We start from the raw sequence: 18,053 nt of genomic DNA, 5'->3' as shown, positions 1-18,053 counted from the left end.
TCTAGGGACCAGCAGAAGCCTGTGTTGTCATTTTATTTCATGGCTGACACAGCTGCCTAACAAGTTGCTTGTCTTCTGCCAGCACAGGTAGATAGGCTTCCACTTATGCAAGAGGCTGAAGAAGAACAGGTTTGCACTGTTACAAGGATTTATAAAAGCAAAGATTCACTAATCAGTGGAGTGCTCACAGAAATCCAACACTGAACAATAGTTCCCAGGGTAAAAAGGAAATGCTGATCACAATCTGGTAGAAAACTTACTTCCTACAGAACATCCTCCAGGTTTTGTTATGATTCCAAGTCTCGGTGACATAATTAGGCCTCAAAGATGCTAGACCTCTCATTTCTTGTTTGTTGGGTATATATCTTTTATGTCTCATTTCAGTATTTCTGCTGGTTTTTATTAACATCATCACCATTGCCAGCTGCTGGCAGGATGCTGCAATGTTTGCTTTGCAGTGTTCCCTACTGCTTTCCCAATGCCTTTCCACCTTCTTGCTGTTTCACAGGGTTTTTCTGGTTTTTGGTGTTTGGGTTTTTTGTTTTTCCTGTAGAAGGAGTAATCAGCAGTTAGAAGTACAGATTTTTGACTCAGAAACACAGATAGTCACTTAATCTAATTATTGGTGCAATTAAGGCAACAAACTGCAAGACTTTTTGTAAATATGAGAGTATAATTATTCAGCTGATCTCTGTGTTAGGAATACAAAAGGTGAGTCTCCTTGTCCTGTGTGCTTGCTTCCTCCCTAGGTTGTCACCTGAACAAAAGATGGGACTGATGGTTGTCTAACTTGCCTATGTGTTTGCAAGACTGGGTATATATCTGCTGCTTTCTGTCACAAACCATTACAAATAACAGCAAGAGTAGCAAAGTTCATTTCCAGCTGTTTACTGTGCAGAAAGATATAGCAGTCAGCGTTTATGATAAAGTCTCTGCTGGGAGATTGCAAGAACAAAGTGCCAAAATTTACCCTCCTCTGATGCCAAGGGTCACAGAAAATTACTTAACTTCTGATGTTCTGAGCTTTCTGTTAGTTTTTATCTTAGTTGTTTTGTTTATGCTATTTGTTGATTTGCTAAAAATCAGTGCAGTCATTTTTGGTACAAAGCAAAGAGGATAAATGTGACTATGGCCATACACACATACCATTTGTGCTTTATTTGGAGGGTGAAGTTTTGTGAATTGGCTGTGAACCATGCTGCCTCTACCAAAATTCTGTTTGACCTAAAGGTTTCTGAGCACCCACTTAGAGAAACAGATGCTGAGTAGCCCTGAAGCAGTGAGAAGAGACCCTGGATCCTCCTGAGGCAGGAGGGGCAGCACTGTATATGGTGGGTTTGGTACTGTGAGTACCCAGGCACTTTGCAAGTTGGGGCACGGGTGCTGGTGCTGCCAGTTGTTTTACTGGTACCCTTTAGCCTGTGCATTCAACAATGAGATCAGTAAAGGCCATTTGAGCTGAGAAGCATCAGTAAGATTTGCAGTGCTGCTGTTGGGGGTCTTTATGGGCTTTGGTTTTTGAAACCCTTTGAAGCCATCAAACCAGCTGAAAAAGGGTATTCTCCATCTGGCCCTGTAGTTATCGTGTTGGACAGCACTGGAGCAGTTCTCTATGGCAAAATGGTGTTGAGCACCTGAGAACAGATTGAGAAAGATGATATTGAGAAAACTCATCTATCCCAAATCAGCAAAAAGGTATTTTTTCTCTTGATGGTACTTTGTTTTTTCCTTGTGAGGTATTGCATGGCCTGCAAAGACAGTTCTCACTCATCACTTGGCTCCAACCAAGTGAGGGCAGTGACTGTTCCCTCTGGCTTGCCAGCCACCAGGAAATGCTAGAATGCAGTGTCTCCGTAAGAGTGTCTTTCAACTCTGTTTATTTTCTTGGCCAGAAGCTACGCCAGTGGCTTGTGTGGTGGCTCCGCCTCCTGCTCTTGTGGCCAACTTTTCTGCAGTGCCTTGTACAGGCAGCGCCAGTTTCGCAGCAGGGATCAAGGCTCAGGGCAGGAGGCTGAGAGGTGATGATGGATGTCGTGGAAGGACTCTCAGGGAGACCCCAGCTGCTGCCATGGGGAGCTGGCATCATTGCTCTGCTTGTGACAATAGTGACTGTGTGCTCCCTGCCCTCCCTGATGGAATACTGGAGGCAATGGCGAATGCTGAAGTCCATCCCGGGTGCCAGCCCCTGCTATCCTGTGCTGGGAAATGCCCTGCTCTTCGAGCGGAAAGGAGAAGGTAATGCCAGCTCACACTGTAGCCCAGCTGTGAGGTCCCTGCACTGCCTGGGCTTTGCTGGAGGAGCCAGTGGTGGTGAGGTGCTTTTATGGCTGAGCTGTGGAAGCAGACTGGGGTATCAGAGGATGTGCTGTTGCCTTTAGGTCTCTCTAGGCAATTTGCAGAGGTGAACAGTGTGAGGGGTGGGCAGTGAAGAGGAAAGGAGAGGAACTGCATAAATGTGGCATTATTATTGGTCTCAAAGACTAACTGGAGGTTAAATCTGACAGCAGCTGCTGCTGGGCTCAGACTGTTAAGTTGTTGTTAGGACCAAGCATGAATGCTGTGGAATGTGTTTGAGTGAGAGGGCGGTGTGCAGTGGGCTCTTGCAGGAAATGCTGCTTCACAAAGTTGAACACTATGTTCTCATTACTTTTTTGGATGTGATCCAAACAAAGCTTGAAACAATTAGCTTCCCCCAAGCATGGGCAAGGGACTTTAGCATGCCAAATAGTTTTTACCTGGGCTCACTTCCAAAATCATCTGTGGCTTAGATTTATGTGTTGAGTGTGAAAGAACTTGCTGAGCATTTATGGTGCATCACACAAAAGCAAATCCTTTTGTTCTTGAACTGATTAATGGCACCTTCTTTTTGCCTGGCACATGAGAGCGCACTAATGTGCTGGAAGTTCCTTTTCCATTTGGTACTCATATTTTAACAGGAACATATTTCTTAAGGAGTTTGTGGTATGGAAGTGTTGCTGAGTCTGCTGCCACACTCCTCTGTGTGTGTTTGTGATGTCTGTGTATGCCAGTTCTGCTCTGTGCATGTGTTGCTGGCTGTGCCGCTGTCTATGCTGCCAGAATACACTAATGGGTCATGGGAGCATGGTGAAGTCAAGTGAGAGTACAGCACTGGAACACAAATTGCCCAGTGCTGGCCCATGCTGAGACATGGTGCCTCTGTTCACAAGGCACACTGTCATATCTTTCGTCTGGATCCAGTCCCACATCTAAGGACAAATATGAGACAACTGCAGTGGATGTGAGGGCAGGCAGATTTCCACAAAGTTGACTTTGGGGAAGCAGTAGGAGGATGATAGGATGTTTATATGAGCTGGACTGAGAGATAATAATCTTTTCTTTTTTCTTTCTTATCCTCTTTTTAGAAAAATCTTTAAAAATCCAAAGCAAACTGGAACATTGCTTCTGTCTCCAGAAAGCAATTTGATGTGAAATCTGATGTTCTGTGTAGTCCCTAACCTCATTTGTTAGCAGAAACCACATAGCTCCCTTGTTTTAGTTAAGGAATCACAGAGCTCCCAATCCAGCCTTCTTTGTTCTTGTTTATTTATGTAAAAATGGTTAAAGTTTGTGGTTTATAATATTTTTATTAAAAATATAAAAAAAAACTTTTAAAAAGGGCAGTGTTCTATAACCGGGATGAAAATAGCTTTTCATATGATGAGGATTTTTTTAATTGGACTTGCTAGACAGTTGCTGGAAGATGGGCTATTTTAATCACAGCAATGTTTGGAAAAATATTTTAAAAATAGTAAAATAATCTGACACTGAATCGTGTTGAATGAGGTGTCATTAAAAATTTTTGTAAGTCTAGGGAAAGCTGTATTTGGGCATCTATTAGGAAACTATCTTTTTTTCTTTTTTTTTCTTTGATTTGGGGACCTTTGAATTTTCAACTCTGCAGAGGCTTGTAAAGGTATCATTTGTTTAAGTTTGTTTCTGAAAGGGCAAAGTGTTTAATCCTTGGACATCCTGAGAATAGTCCCCACTCTAATACTGTGGAATGAACCTGATTGTCCTCTATGATGAGATAGTGTCAAAGACTTTTTTGAATTAAATCAAACACCATCAACTCATCTTACCCTGCCAACAGATTCAGCTATCTCCCATGCTTTCTCTATAACTGAATTGACAAGATATGGACTGGATAATTGCAAAAGAATGTGGGAGGAGTATTTGCTGGTTTACTGAGCTCACTGGTGTGAAGTCCAACTGGCAGCTGGACAGCAGTGGTGTCCCTCAGGTTGATCTGTGGCATAAATGGTGCTCTTCTGTGCCTGAAGAGATTAGGATACCTGAATTTTAAAATCCACAAGTGTAAAATATGCTGCTAGGTCACAGCAGCAGGTTAAAACTACAAGAAAATCACAATTGCAGGGCTTGGGGTGCTGGAGTTCATTACAGAAGCCTTGTTTATTTTGTAAATTCCCCTTGTTGAAGCTCTACTCTGATTTTCTATTCCAGATTTTTTTAAACAGATAGAGTTTTATACTGAAAAGTTCAGAAGTTGGCCACTGTTCAAACTTTGGATAGGACCAGTGCCTGTCATATTTTTGTACCACCCTGACAGTGTGGAGGTGAGTATGCTGGTCTCCTGTGTATTCTACTGGGATGCAGAGCAGTGCCCAACATGTTACTTCTATTACTCAATGTAATTTTTATTAAAAGGGGCTTGGACTGATTTGCTTTGGGATAGTCCTCTGAGTTAGTGGTAAACAAAGGCATAAAGTAAAGGAATATAAAAAAGCATAGTCATAGGCATTGGGGGTAATACTGAAGATGACCTGCAATTGAAAGCATCAAAGAAGCATCTCCTTTAGCTTGGTTTTCACATGTGCGAAAGCTTCTACTCCCAAGATTGGAACAAACAAGCAGATAGCAGGGAATATGGGACCACTGAAATAAGGATAGAACATTATGAAATTCAGGTTGCAGTGCTTGTGTCTCTTTACAGACTTGTGCATTAAAACTTGGTGGGTCTGTTTTGATGCCATGAAATGTAGTTGTAAGTTTTGCTGCCGACAGTGATTGTCCGTGATCTAGTAAGACAGTGTTGTTTGTCTGTTGGAGTGTTTATTGAAGAAATAGTGAAGAAATCTCTCTCCATCTGACAAGTAATATTTTTTTCTCACTGTTAATTTTTCTGACAGGCTATTCTGAACAATTCAAAACATATAGAAAAATCATACCTATACAAATTCCTACATCCATGGCTGGGCACTGGACTTCTGACAAGGTATAATGCAAAATGAAGTGAATGTGCACTGCTACCTTTTTGAAATTTGCAGGGTATAGGATAACAAGAGGTCTTGATGGCAGGAATGCTGTATGTATTTCTGAACAAAGAGATTGTGTGCATTGCTTATCTCAGCTGGTCATATTGCAGACCAGCAGGATAGGCCTGAGGTTGGCGACGCTTTGGGGTAGGATCGGAGAGTATGTGCACCCTTTCCTTTATTTCATTCATGAAGTAGAGGATCATGAGAAATGAGTCTGGGTAGGAGCATAAATCAGGAGTGGAGAAAGGGAGGAGCAGCAGTATAAGCGTTTGGTGTCCTTCAGTCTTGGAATGGGAAAGGAAGGATTGGTCTGGATGATGCAGATATTCAATAGTCAGAGCAAGGTAAGTATAGATTGTCTTTGGTACCTTTGAGCCTCTTCTGGGTTTTTGAAAAAAGGTCCAGGTCCCAGTGTTAGTGGTTAACTTTGTTGCTTGTTTGGAGCCCTCAAAGGTAGATTCCTCATGCTTTATGTTGGGACCATGGTATTGTAAAAGCCAGCTGTGATCATGTGGTGTGGGAAGTACAAGTTCATGGAATAGGACTAGGCATGCATTTTATCCTGAGTTTTGTTCATGGCCTGTAAGAAGGCAGCAATTAATCAGTAGCAGAGTGCAGAGGTGAAGTCCATGAACATCAGGCATGGTGTATCCTCACTGTTCTTCCTTACTGGTTGTTTTGTCTTACATAGATGTACAGAGGTATTTTGACTTTCTTGTGCTTGCACAAACATAATGGAGGAGAATGTTCCAGTCTCTGCTGATTAGGGGCAGCAGTGGCAGACAGCAAGCCAATATGCTGGCCTGTGGAGTGCCCTAATAGCAAATTAACAGGGGCAGTGGTGTGATAGTTTTACCCTGTAAGCAGAAGTGCCAGCTAGGGCATGTTATTTAGAAAAAGTGAACAGGGACCCCCAGGAAGCTGGTGACACTCACTGTGACTCCATGCTTGTCACCAGCATGTGGGAAGTGATTGCCTTTCTCCAAGGAAGTAGACTGTAGCCATGCCTTGAGGCAGTCATTTTCATGATATCTCTAGGCCCTAGTTCTCTGCAGGCCTCATTTCATGGTCAGTGAATGGAGGCAAGCACAACCACTAATCAGAGAGAGAGGGTGGAGTGGTTGAAGCCTTGATGCTGAATAGCTGGTTTGGCCTCTGGCTGGCTTCTGCTTGGTCCCTCTGGGCCTGTGCACTGACTAACAAGGCTGTACTGTCTGGAGGCTTTTTGGCATCTCCACTGGTTGAGATCAGCTGGAGAAATGGTGGATTCTGCTTCCAAGAGACCTAGAGCAAGAAATATTTCCATTTGCTCCTTCTGTGGGTGCTATGAACAGCTTGAAGAGACATCTACAGTGTGTCCATCTCTTCCAGGCTGCAGTATTCACTGGGTACTTCCTGTAATGGTGAGGATATTATTTTTGGCTTGGAGTTTTTTAGCCTTCCTTCTCCCTATTAATTTTATAGCACTGGAGACAAGTGGCGGTCACGGAGGAAGATGATAACTCCCACATTCCATTTTGCAATCTTGAGTGACTTTCTAGAGGTCATGAATGAACAAGGAAATATTTTGGTGAAGAAACTTGAGAAGCATGTTGACAAGGAGCCATTTAATGTCTTTATGGACATCACTCTGTGTGCCCTTGATATTATTTGTGGTAAGTCTTGTTCAGTTATTGTGGTAGAATTGTGAATGGTGCAGAAGATCATGAGTTTAGCGGTGCCAGTTTGTGTAAGATAATTGAAGAGCAATGTCCCTGCATATTTTCTAAATACATTTCCATCCTTGCCAACCTTTTCCCCAGGATTTACTACTTGCAACTGAGCAGCTGAGTTTTGGCACTGGCAGGACAGAGGTAGCAGTCTGAAGTGAGGTTTTCTTGAGGAGCAGGATTCCTGGGCATGGAAATACAAAGAAAGCTCATTCCCTGCAAAGGGATATGTGTATTCACTTGTCAAAGGGATGGTGGTGATAGTCAGAAGCTGGGAGTAGTAGTAACTCACTATGTATACTGCATTTCACTTTGTACTTTTGTACTTGTGAAATGTTGATGTTTTCATCCTAGAAACAGCAATGGGCAGGAATGTGGGTGCCCAGAAGAATAAGGATTCTGACTATGTTTCTGCTATCTACAGGTAAATGCACTTTTTCCTTAGTTATTTTTCAGTTGAGCTGGAATTCATGCTGCTGGTGTCAGGAAGGAAGGCCAGAGAGTCAGAAGGAGGGATGTAAAGCATTGGAAGAGACTAACCCTGAGTCACTAAATACCCTGGAGGTGTTTGATAAGACATGTTCCTGCGGCACATAGGATCATGCTGTAGCAATGGGCTGGGTTAACAGTAGGCTAACAGTTGGACTTGATCTACAAGGTCTTTTCCAACCTAAATGAATCTGTGATTCTATGATCTCACTCTTAACTTTTGATGGAGCTTGTTGGGACAGGTATGATAAAAAACAGGGGTAGGTCTGAAAGGTTTGATTATCATCAGTTCCTTGGCCTTTTCCAAATTGTAGCACAAGTGTGCTTGAAGTCAATAATAATTACTCTGCAGCTAAAGCATGTGCAAGAGCTGAATTGCAATAACAATCAGCCCTTCCAAATGTACTCTACTTGTGTTTGAGCATACTTGAAGTCTCATATTTTTAATTTTAAATACATTTTAAGTCCTTTACTGTGCTGTCTGGTGTCTGGATGTTCAAGTAGGAACGCAATGCTCTCAGAAACTGTTTGAGCTCTTGGGGCGGATATTTTGGGAGCCTGGCCTGAGTAGTCTTTACAAGACTGTCAATGCTTTGCTGAAGTGGGGTGTGATGGGATTGGATGACTTAATAGGACTGTTTCAAGAGGATTTGGACTACATGAGAATATGCTGTCCTTCTCAGATATCAATACTTAAAGAAATAAAACATGGTGAGGCTGGGATAAGTAGACAGAAATTTTGAGATGGTGTAAAATCAAGACACAAATGTGAATGGCCTTCCTTTCAAATAATGGGTTTAAACCTACACAATATGTTAAGTTCTACTTCATTAGGATACATAGAAGTTTTGTTTTGTTTTTTAGGGTTTTTTTTTTTTTTTTTTTTTTTTTTTTTTTTTTTTTTTTGCCTTGAAATGTGCTATAATTTGGTGTTTTTGTCAAGTAATGTTACATGATATAATTGTTTTGTCCCTAGGATGGGTGATCTAATCCAACGGCGACAGATGAGCCCTTGGCTTTGGCCTGACTTTTTGTATGTGTTGTTCAAACAAGGAAGAGAGCACAATAGGAAGCTCAACATCCTTCACAATTTTACAGATATGGTATAGAGGCTTTGAAAGAAAATATTACTTATAATATTTATAATGATAATTTTCATTGTTGGATTAAAGTTTTTCACTCAGATCTTCCAAATGGGGATGAGGTTCAGCCTCCTTGATATGCTGTCTCTCTATTGTGATGCTGAGGAATTCCCTGAAAAGAAGACAAGAGCTGACTTCCCTTTTAGGATCTCTGCTGAATTTAAACAAGAAAGTAGACTACTCCAAGGGAGTGCCAGAACTTGCAGGTCCTTGAAAACTGAAACAAAGAACAGAAATTCATTGAGCTCTTGTTTTGCCTGAAAAGCTCCACATCTGGATGACGTCCAACAACTCACTTCCAAGTTTGGAGCAGTAAACATAGGGATCTGCATGGTAGTGCCACTGGTTTCAGCCCTCAGAAACTGAAGCCTGTGTTCATTTTCCCCTATTCAGAACAGAACTGCTGAGAGGAGCAAACACCTGCAGGTCCTCACATCAGCAGTGAGGCATTCTGATACAGAAATCATTAGGCATGCATTGCTCACTTGGCATAAAATAAAGTGTTCTCTCACCTTGTTAGACTGTGGAAGTAACAGCCCTTTCTCTCACCAAATAATTCCTACATTATTCTTACCAAAGTTTGTCCTCCCAAATCTCTTATTAGGATGGTGTCAGAGAGGCTGCTTTCCCAATGCATGTACCCTATGATGTCATTGTATCAATGTCTTTGACAAAGGAAATCATCTTTGATCTTTGGCTACATATAATGAGCCATATTGTGGGTTTTTTTCTTGCTGCCTTTCATTGGAAATTGCAGCAGTGAGTCATGAGAGAGGCTCTTAACACTTGTACTCTTTCTATGCTGGGCTGGTGCACTGAAGAATATAAGCAAACAAATCATAGAAGATGACAAAGGACCATAAATAATAATTGCACCTATGTAGGTGCTGAGAGCAAGCACTGAGGTGAAGGATTAGTCAATATGTGACACTCATGCATGTTAAATGAGGAAAACAATGGGTGTGCATGGAACTGTACGTTTTTTCTGCCATTCAGTGATTCCTCCAAACAGAAATGCATACTCTACACCCTTTTAAATTATTTTGTTGTTTTTAAGAGCAATGCTACGAGTTTATTGAAGGGTTCTGTTTTGACTTTGCAACAACAATGGCAACAATAAGAAATTTATGTCTGTTACTGGGTCTGTACTTTGGCCTAAAAAAGGGAAATTCATTGCTCTCATACTTGGGAGAATTTGGGAAGCTTTAGTGTAGTGGGTTCGGCAATACTGTGTGTAGCCTTGACACATGGTTCTGGGATCCCCTGGCTTCTCTTCAGTTTTCTAAGTTTTTTGGAGGTTGGAAGTGAGATTCTTCCTTAGTTCTCAGATGGGATAGAGAAGATCTTATAGATGATCACACTGTGGTGATTTTTTTGATATGCTGTTACCACTGTTGGCATTCATTATTGGTGTGTTCCAGATACTCTGGCTATGCTTACACTTCTTGATGGCCCCCAAGTTGTTTATGTAGCTTGGCTGTCTATTTTCTTGATTGCACAAAGGCTGTTCAAGGTTTATTCTTTTGCTTGGGGCAAGAAAGGTTGGTCATAATTCACTACTAATAAAAAGTCAGTTAAATTTCATGACCTAATGCTGACAGCTGAGCTAACTAGCTCATGTAGAGTGCTACAGATGGATGTCGTTTTGATAAGTTAGGACAAAACTGTATGAGGCAGACAGTGCGCGTGTGCTGAATTCATCACATCTGATGCAATGGTTCTAATTTCAGGTCATTGCAGAAAAAGCTGAAGAGCTTAAAAACACCCAGCAAAAGAAACATGATAATGATGGTAACTCTGAAGAAAGTGGTTCCAAAAAGAGAAAAGCATTCCTGGACATGCTGCTGAATGCAACAGATGATGAAGGGAAAAAATTGAGCTACAGGGACATTCGTGAGGAAGTGGATACTTTCATGTTTGAGGTAACCAAGGAACCCATTGGTTTATTGTTCTTTTGTTTTTGTTGTTATTTGGAAGGTTTTATTTGCTGGGGTTTTTTGTTTGTTTTTTTTCCTCCAAACCCAAGATTCAGAATTTTCAGGTGGTGACTCTTGTCTTAGTTCAGGATGTTGTTTTTAGCATGATGTTATTTAAGCCCTGGAACCCTAAGAGAACATCTCAATGTTTCTATTCTACAGAGGTAGGATAGAAGCCTTGGTATGCCCTGGAAAAGCTTTGGACAATGCACATGTGGTAGACTCTGCCTGTGTGAGCAGGGTCTACTCATGAAAGCAGGAGAGAAATGAAAACTTAAAGGCTGACATGGACCATGGGCTCTTGCCTTTTGTTGCAAGCTTCATTAGCACTGAAGAGAGCTCTAAATACTTTCACTGTTTTGACTTGCATTTTTTCATGTCTCCTCACATTTTTTCCCTTGCTACATTACCTGCAGTCTTCTGGTTCTGTAGTCCACTGTACATCAGTGCTTCATCTTGTAGAAACTTGTCCTAGAATGGGTTGGGTTGGAAGGGACCTTAAAGATGGTTTAATTACAACCCTCCTGCCATGGTCAGGGATGTCATCAACTAGAGTGGGTTGCCAGGGCCCCATCCCACCTGGCCCTGAACACCATGAGAGACAGGACATTCAAAACTTCTCTAGCCAGCATGTTCTTCACTAATCTCTGAGTAAAAAATTTCTCCCTAACATCTAATCTATTTTTTTTCTCTTTTAGTTTACAATTATTCTCTCTTTTCCTATAAGTACCTGCTCATGTAAAATGTCACACTCCCTTTTTTTTTTTTTTTTTTGTGTAAGTCCTGTAAGTCCTCTCTAAGTACTGAAAAGCCACAACCAGGTCTTCCCAGAGCCTTCTTTTCTCCAGGCTGAAAAACTCCAACTCTCTCAGCCTATCTTCATGGGAGATGTGTCCCATCCTTCTGATTATCTTCAAAGCTCTTCTTCTTGTCCGATTCCCTAAGGGAGGATCTGAGGATTTCCACAAGTTTTCTGCACACTTCCATTGGATGGACTTGAATTCTCTCAGAAGAGCTTAATTCATAGAATCATATTAATACTGTTGTAACCTAGAGAAACTCTCTTCTTATCTTGTCATTTCTGTACTACAGCAGCATCCTGAACTTCACCGCAAGTGTGCTTTTTTAGCATCAAAATTCTTTTTGGGTCAACTTTTCCCTTTTCTGTTCCTCCCTTTTTTATCCTTTTTTATGTTTTTTTTTTTCTCCCCTTCTTTGGTTCATGTTTTGTGTCTGCTTTCTTTTCCTCTCCTTCCCACAGTGCTGGGAACTAGTAGTTGATTCCGTCCCCATAGAAAACCAAGTATTTTCTTCTATGGCTTCTGTATTGTGTCTCACAAAACCATTTTTAGATACTTTTGAAATGGTTACAAGTTGTCTCCATTCTGTCTCTCCTGTGACAGTCACTAGCCCCCATAGATGTTGACTGGACAGTAACCAAAAAGATGAATATACATCTGATTCATTGTGTAGATACTGATAGTTCATGCAGCTCCTGAGAATCAGAAGAGAAGGGATTTTGCTTGAGTTGTTTCAAAACTTTTCCCTTTTGTCAGAACAATTGTGGATCACCTTTTATCTTGATAGTGAGTTTAATCATTCACTCTTGATTCCTGTTTTTATCATGGTGATGGGACTGATAAGTCTCACTTTTCATACTAACTGCACACCTAAGTATTTACAAAGCCCACTGGTACATGGGAATAGAGTTGAAATGAATGTCTTTGTAAATCTGGACCTGTAGGGCCATGATACAACAGCAGCTGCTATGAACTGGGTCTTGTACTTGCTTGGACGTAATCCGGAAGTTCAGAAGAAGGTTCACAGGGAATTGGACGAGGTGTTTGGTAAGTCTCCATTCCCCCTTCACCGGGGTTTTGCTGCATTTCTGAGTGGAAATGTGTTCAAAGCCTAGAAGTAGAAGGGAATTTAAGAGCATGCCTTGTGGCCCTTCTGGAGCTTTGAGCAGTTAGAGGTGCTTGGGAGGGGTGTGGGGAGGTCTGTTGTGGTGTACAACCAAACTTAAGTCTTTGGGGCAAGATATGCATGTTTAATATATTTGTAACACCTTCTTGTATGTAGTCTTGGTGCATGATGAGAGTTTCTGAGGAGATCCAGGATGAGTTTGTTTAGCCAAAGACAGGGAGTTTTGGTCTTGGTCATCCCTGTGTTTGTTTTTGGACAGACAATACTGAACGTCCCGTTACAACGGAGGATTTGAAGAATCTTCGATACCTTGAATGTGTTGTGAAAGAAGCTCTTCGTCTCTACCCTTCAGTTCCCATGTTTGCCCGTTCCTTGAGAGAGGATTGCTGCATTAGTAAGTGGTGTTCTGTCTTTGCCACTTTCTCTTCTGTTAGCATTTCTGCAGTGGAGATGTTTCCCAAGAAAAGGACAGCATTGTTTTACTTTTTACTGTTCTGTTGTGTATAGGAAGTCACTTGTCGGATTTTGTTTTGACTCTTCTTCTCCCCTTCTCTCCTCTCTTTAGGGGGATATCAGATACCAAGAGGTGCAAACGTCCTCGTTTTAACTTATGCCCTGCATAGAGACCCTGAGGTCTTCCCTGACCCAGAGGAGTTCAGGCCTGAGCGATTCTTCCCTGAAAATTCTAAGGGAAGGCACCCATATGCTTATGTCCCCTTCTCAGCTGGTCCCAGGAACTGCATTGGTATGTGTCTGGAGAGGAAGCCCTTGTAAGGTTCTGCTTTTGAACGTGGTAACTGAGACAGCAATGAGTACTGTTTGTATAGTGTTCTTCCTCATTCCCCACCTCTGGAGCTGGGCACTGCCTGTCCTTCAAGCCACACACTTCCATTAGATAGACCTGAATTCTCTCAGAAGAGTTTAGTTCATAGACTCATATTAATGCTGTTGAGCTATCCCATTTGTTTCTTCTGAGGCATTTCCTTTCTTCCTAGGGACAAGTGTCTATCCTGTTGATGTTTCTTCCTCACTGCTGTGCAGCCTGGCAGCATGTTTTTGGGCTCCTGTGTTAGGACATGATTGCTTCCTAATTTCTGATTCTCAGTGTCAGCAGCACAGAATAAGAGAAAACACATGTCCCACACCTGTTTTGCTCAGGAAACAGTTCATCTGTCTCTCTCAGGTTCTGAGCTGGATGTCCAAAGCATGCAATCTGCAAGTGATGTATTCTTTCCCTATTTCTGACACTGTAGTTGGTTTGGTGTCTTCTCTGTCATCCCAGAACTCATCAGCACTTTCAGATGCCACTGAGGTGCTTGGCATTTATCTGTGCTTCAAGTAGAGGCAGTGTTGTTTATATTGTAGAACATGTGAAAAGACTATTCCCTGCGCTGATTTTAAGTGCAGATGCGGAACATCCAAAAGTTGTCATGCTGTTATGATAATGGGAAATATTACTTCTTTTGGTTTTTTTGGTTTTGTTTGTTTGTTTTGGTTTCTCTTTTTGGGGAATACAATTGGTTTGTTTTGATTTGTCTCAGTGGTAGTAAGTGCCCTTTTCCATGAGAGCAGTAAACTAGGTCTTTCCTTGTTCCAAAGAGAAATTTTACTTAATCTAATTTAATATAACATGTCTAGCTAGTTCCTGAGTGTGCAGGAACATGTGCAGGAGAGGTGGTTCATTAGTATAATTGCAAAAATGCATTGTGTGTACATATGTACAGACTTCTGTGTATATAATCTGTGTATATAATACAAAGGGGAGAACACAAAAAGTTCTCAGCCCTGTATTTTGTGTCCCATCTCCATTTTTTAGTTTTTGTGAACTGCCTTGTGCCACTTGGTTTGGTTTCCCTCACATTTCTCTGTTCTCATGTTTCTGCCTTCACCTATCTCAGGATTGTAAATTGAACTTTGCCCTCTGTGCTACCAAATCATCAGCGTGTGTGAGGCTTAGTGATAACTGAAGGAAGGTCTGTCTGTCATTCCGTTGCAGTTGCATCTCCTTTGCTCCCCTCCACATATATGGAACCATGAGATTTTTCTCTCCCCACAGAGCCTGTGCTGCATCTTCTGCTCTGGTCTGCTATCCATCCCTCCTGCCCAGTCCTTTCAAGAGATGTGACTAGGCTGTGTTTTGTAGTAGTTCCAAATGAAGGGTTGACTTCATATGGAAGTACTGCATGTTGCTGTTTGAGTTCTGTGTACTATGGGAAGGAGGACGGACTGTGGATTGTGCCGAGAAGGCCAGAGTTTTCATGCAGAGAAAAGTGCTAGTGTAACTTGTATCCATATGACCTTGATTTTGGCCTAAAGCTCGTTCTGTTCTTAAGTCCTGTGAGCATGCAAGTGCAGCAGCTGTTGATGCAACTTGACAATAACTAATTTTTTTCCTGCCCTGTAACTCCTAGGTCAGCGCTTTGCACAAATGGAGGAGAAAACTCTTCTAGCCCTCATCCTGCGGCGCTTTTGGGTGGAATCGTGTCAAAAACCAGAAGAGCTTGGTTTATGTGGAGAATTGATTCTTCGTCCAAATAAAGGCATCTGGATTAAACTGAAGTCTAGGAGACCAAATACTGGATCAGAATGAAAGGAATTTCAAGAGTTTACTTCCAAAAGTTTTCAATCTATTTAGGCTGAGACATATTTTAAAATCAAATATTTTGATGTCAGTTCAGAAATTTGTTAAAACTAGTTGCTATTGTTTTATTAAAGAAGATGCAGTAATAGCCCTAGTTGTTCTACTTTTATACTGCTTGTGAACTTCATGTTGATCTTTGAAATGCAAGCCTTTAATCCTTAAATTTTAGTGCCTTATGTGCTCAGATGAAACTATTCTATTGCCACAGTGCCATAAAAACTAAGCTATGGTAATAACAGCAGCAATGCCTGTGATGAAGTGATCACCTTACATGCCATAGCATTTTCCAAGTAACTGAAAAGTCTCAAGTGTTTGTAAGGTTTTCAGGTTTCTTTTTTTCTGAAAAATACAAGTGATAATCCTTCTTCTTTGCATAATTTTTTTTTTTTTTTGTGATGATTGCCTCTGTAAAGACCACAAAAAAATCTGTGATCATTTCACTCCTTCTTGGAAGCATTTAAAGTAGTTTGTAAGAAGGGAGTGGTCTGAATTATTTTTTAGCAAACTGTACCAAAAGCATTAACCATAGCAGGAACTAGACCTTATGCAAATTACACACAGGATTTCATAATGACAAAAGCAATTTATTATTACAAATTTTGAGAATAAACTCCTACCATGCCTCAATGTGGACTGAAATGTTACCTGTTGATATTGCATGCCTCTGTGCAGGTAAATTGCTGATGAATAATTGTTTCTTAGCATCAGTTCCTCTAGGGGTGAGAAGCTGGAGGTCAGAGCTGCTAAAACTAATTTGGACTGGTCCAGAAATGATTAATGTGTTACAAAGTAGGAAATGAGTAATCTGTTCTCACTCATTTTGTTGACATTTACATATTTTTTTCTCTTGTCTGTTTCTGTTTCCTTTCAACAACACTTAGTCACTTAATACCTAGGATACTGCTGTACTTTGCAGAATATCATAATAATGACAAAATAATTGATATTTTTTCCAAATAAATTAGAGGTTTCCTTGAACCCGCCAAACTCTATGTATTCTGGTAAGCCTAGGTTTTACCATTTTCTGAGGATTTACCAAAAAGAAAGTGTGTAACAATTAGTTTAAAAAATGGAATCACAGATTTTGATGAATAGTCTACAATCACTGTATTTATTTTACCACTAAGACAAAAGAGCCTTTAACAATAGTAATACTTGCGTTCTTCAGTCTTCTTTTTCAAAGATAGGTTTCATTGCTGTATAATAACAAGAATTTCAGTTTCCAGGGCTCAATCTAAACATTGTCTTCTTTATAATGAGATAACTTTTGAGACCACCTTCATATGTTAATGGATATAATACACATGACACAAGTTTTCCAAAGAGACTCGAAATTAAGGAATTATTTCCTTGGTTTTACATACTTGGCAGTGTGAATTTTCAAGGTAAATAGGATTAGTATCCAGAATATGTTTTCTCAGGAAATTTGGCATGTAGTTGAAACCTGGAGAGGTACCTCATGTCTTAAGGTATGTGCTTAAGTTAAGGACTTTCAAGACAAATGGAAACTAATATTACTTCCTTTCCTTCTGTGGGATGTTTTTTGTAGAAAATATTTGTAAGATAGACCAAATTATAACTTTATTTTGCCATAATTCTTACGAATTCTATCTACACTGACCAATATTTTTTCTTGCACTGTGCTTTTTTCTTGTACCATGCTCTGCTCATAAAATGTGTGTGTATCCCCTGTTATTTCTTTATACTCTTCAAAATGGACAAGAAAATAATTGAGACAAAAACTGGATAAAACTATAAAAAGAAACTCATTATGAAAAGTGCATGGGCTCAAATGCTGGCACGAGGATGCCAATGTGAAAAATCCCTATTTAGTGATGCAAAAAGTGTCTTTGCCAAGATAAGCATTGATGTAATCCTATAATTGTGTTCTGAGCTGCTCTGAAATGGCAGTGATCTCTTATCTTCTGTTGTGAAAATTGGTTCTGAAGCAATCTGATGCTGCTAAGGAAATAAATATTGAATAAAACAGTACTGAACACAGTACTGAACATATTGCCAACTTCGTGCCTGCTGGGTAGATGTTAAATACCTTGCATTATCTACTGTGTTTTTATTAGGTTAAATCATGTGGTGTGTAGCTGTTGGGAGTGGTCAGCAGCAATCCTCTGGATGTGGGGGTTTGTTTGTGAGTTTTGTGTGTTTTTTTTTTGTTTGACTGTTGATTTGAGGTTTTATTTGGGGGGGTTGTTCCTGTAGGATTGTGGCATGCAGCACGGCATTGCAGGTTTCCTGATAAAATAATGGGACAATAAAATATTGTGTAATAAAAACTGCATGTGCATAGTAGCTGTTTGTGGTCTTTTTCCAGAGTTGTAGGTATCTGCTGTGGTATTAAGGTAGCAGCTGATCTCTAAACCAAAAGATTACACTGTCTATAAAGATTCCTTTTGTGTGGTGTCAGAAAGGACATGACTTTCTACTGGGATGACAGAAATGGAATGTGTGAGTGTTTCTGGATCATGGTTTACAGCTGTTACGAGGAACACTGACAACAGACAAGGTGTGACCTCCCTCTGTTGGGAAGTTCTGCTTGAGAGCACCTGTAGGTGCCCTGAGGCACTAGAATTTCCCAGCCACCTTTACACAAACTGCTTTTTGGTCTCTGAAAGCTGCATGTTTTGGACACATGCAGGAGGTGGAATAGTGGTGTACACTAGATATCCACTTGCCTTCCTGACTTTAATTCTCATGCTGTAAAAGACAAAAACCTGATATATAAATGTTAGTATGCTGCTGCAAACAAATAATTTTGCTGTGTTTGTTTTCATGTGTCATCTTCTTTTCCAGCAGCTAAAAGTCAGAGAATCCTACTCCAATTTTCTTCCTAAAGGAGTATTTGTGTCACACCTGGA

General features: G+C 40.7%; 1 protein-coding gene across 1 annotated transcript; it reads left to right on the top strand.

Annotated features, from left to right (window-relative positions):
* Nucleotides 1–1,088: 1,088 nt before the first annotated feature.
* LOC131084114 (cytochrome P450 4V2) lies at nucleotides 1,089–17,473 on the top strand. The gene is made up of 12 exons (XM_058025230.1): nucleotides 1,089–1,695; nucleotides 1,893–2,235; nucleotides 4,483–4,595; nucleotides 5,169–5,254; nucleotides 6,762–6,952; nucleotides 7,361–7,430; nucleotides 8,472–8,598; nucleotides 10,368–10,559; nucleotides 12,358–12,460; nucleotides 12,799–12,933; nucleotides 13,105–13,284; nucleotides 14,951–17,473. Exons 2-12 carry the CDS (start codon nucleotides 2,022–2,024, stop codon nucleotides 15,127–15,129), a joined length of 1,590 nt encoding a protein of 529 aa, XP_057881213.1. The 5' UTR covers nucleotides 1,089–1,695; nucleotides 1,893–2,021; the 3' UTR covers nucleotides 15,130–17,473.
* The last annotated feature ends 580 nt before the right edge of the window (nucleotides 17,474–18,053 follow it).

The sequence above is a fragment of the Melospiza georgiana genome, chromosome 5, assembly GCF_028018845.1.
Source record: "Melospiza georgiana isolate bMelGeo1 chromosome 5, bMelGeo1.pri, whole genome shotgun sequence".
Taxonomy (NCBI): domain Eukaryota; kingdom Metazoa; phylum Chordata; class Aves; order Passeriformes; family Passerellidae; genus Melospiza; species Melospiza georgiana.
The sequence above is the reverse complement of the archived record's forward strand: the minus strand, read 5'-3'. Positions and strand labels throughout refer to the sequence as shown.

Excerpts from the sequence above, each read along its gene's own strand:
- LOC131084114 (XM_058025230.1), top strand. The coding sequence starts at position 2,022 with ATGATGGATGTCGTGGAAGGACTCTCAGGGAGACCCCAGCTGCTGCCA. Across the intron at positions 4,596-5,168 it reads ACCACCCTGACAGTGTGGAG|GCTATTCTGAACAATTCAAA; the intron begins GTGAGTATGCTG and ends TTTTTCTGACAG. Across the intron at positions 12,934-13,104 it reads GAGAGAGGATTGCTGCATTA|GGGGATATCAGATACCAAGA; the intron begins GTAAGTGGTGTT and ends TCCTCTCTTTAG.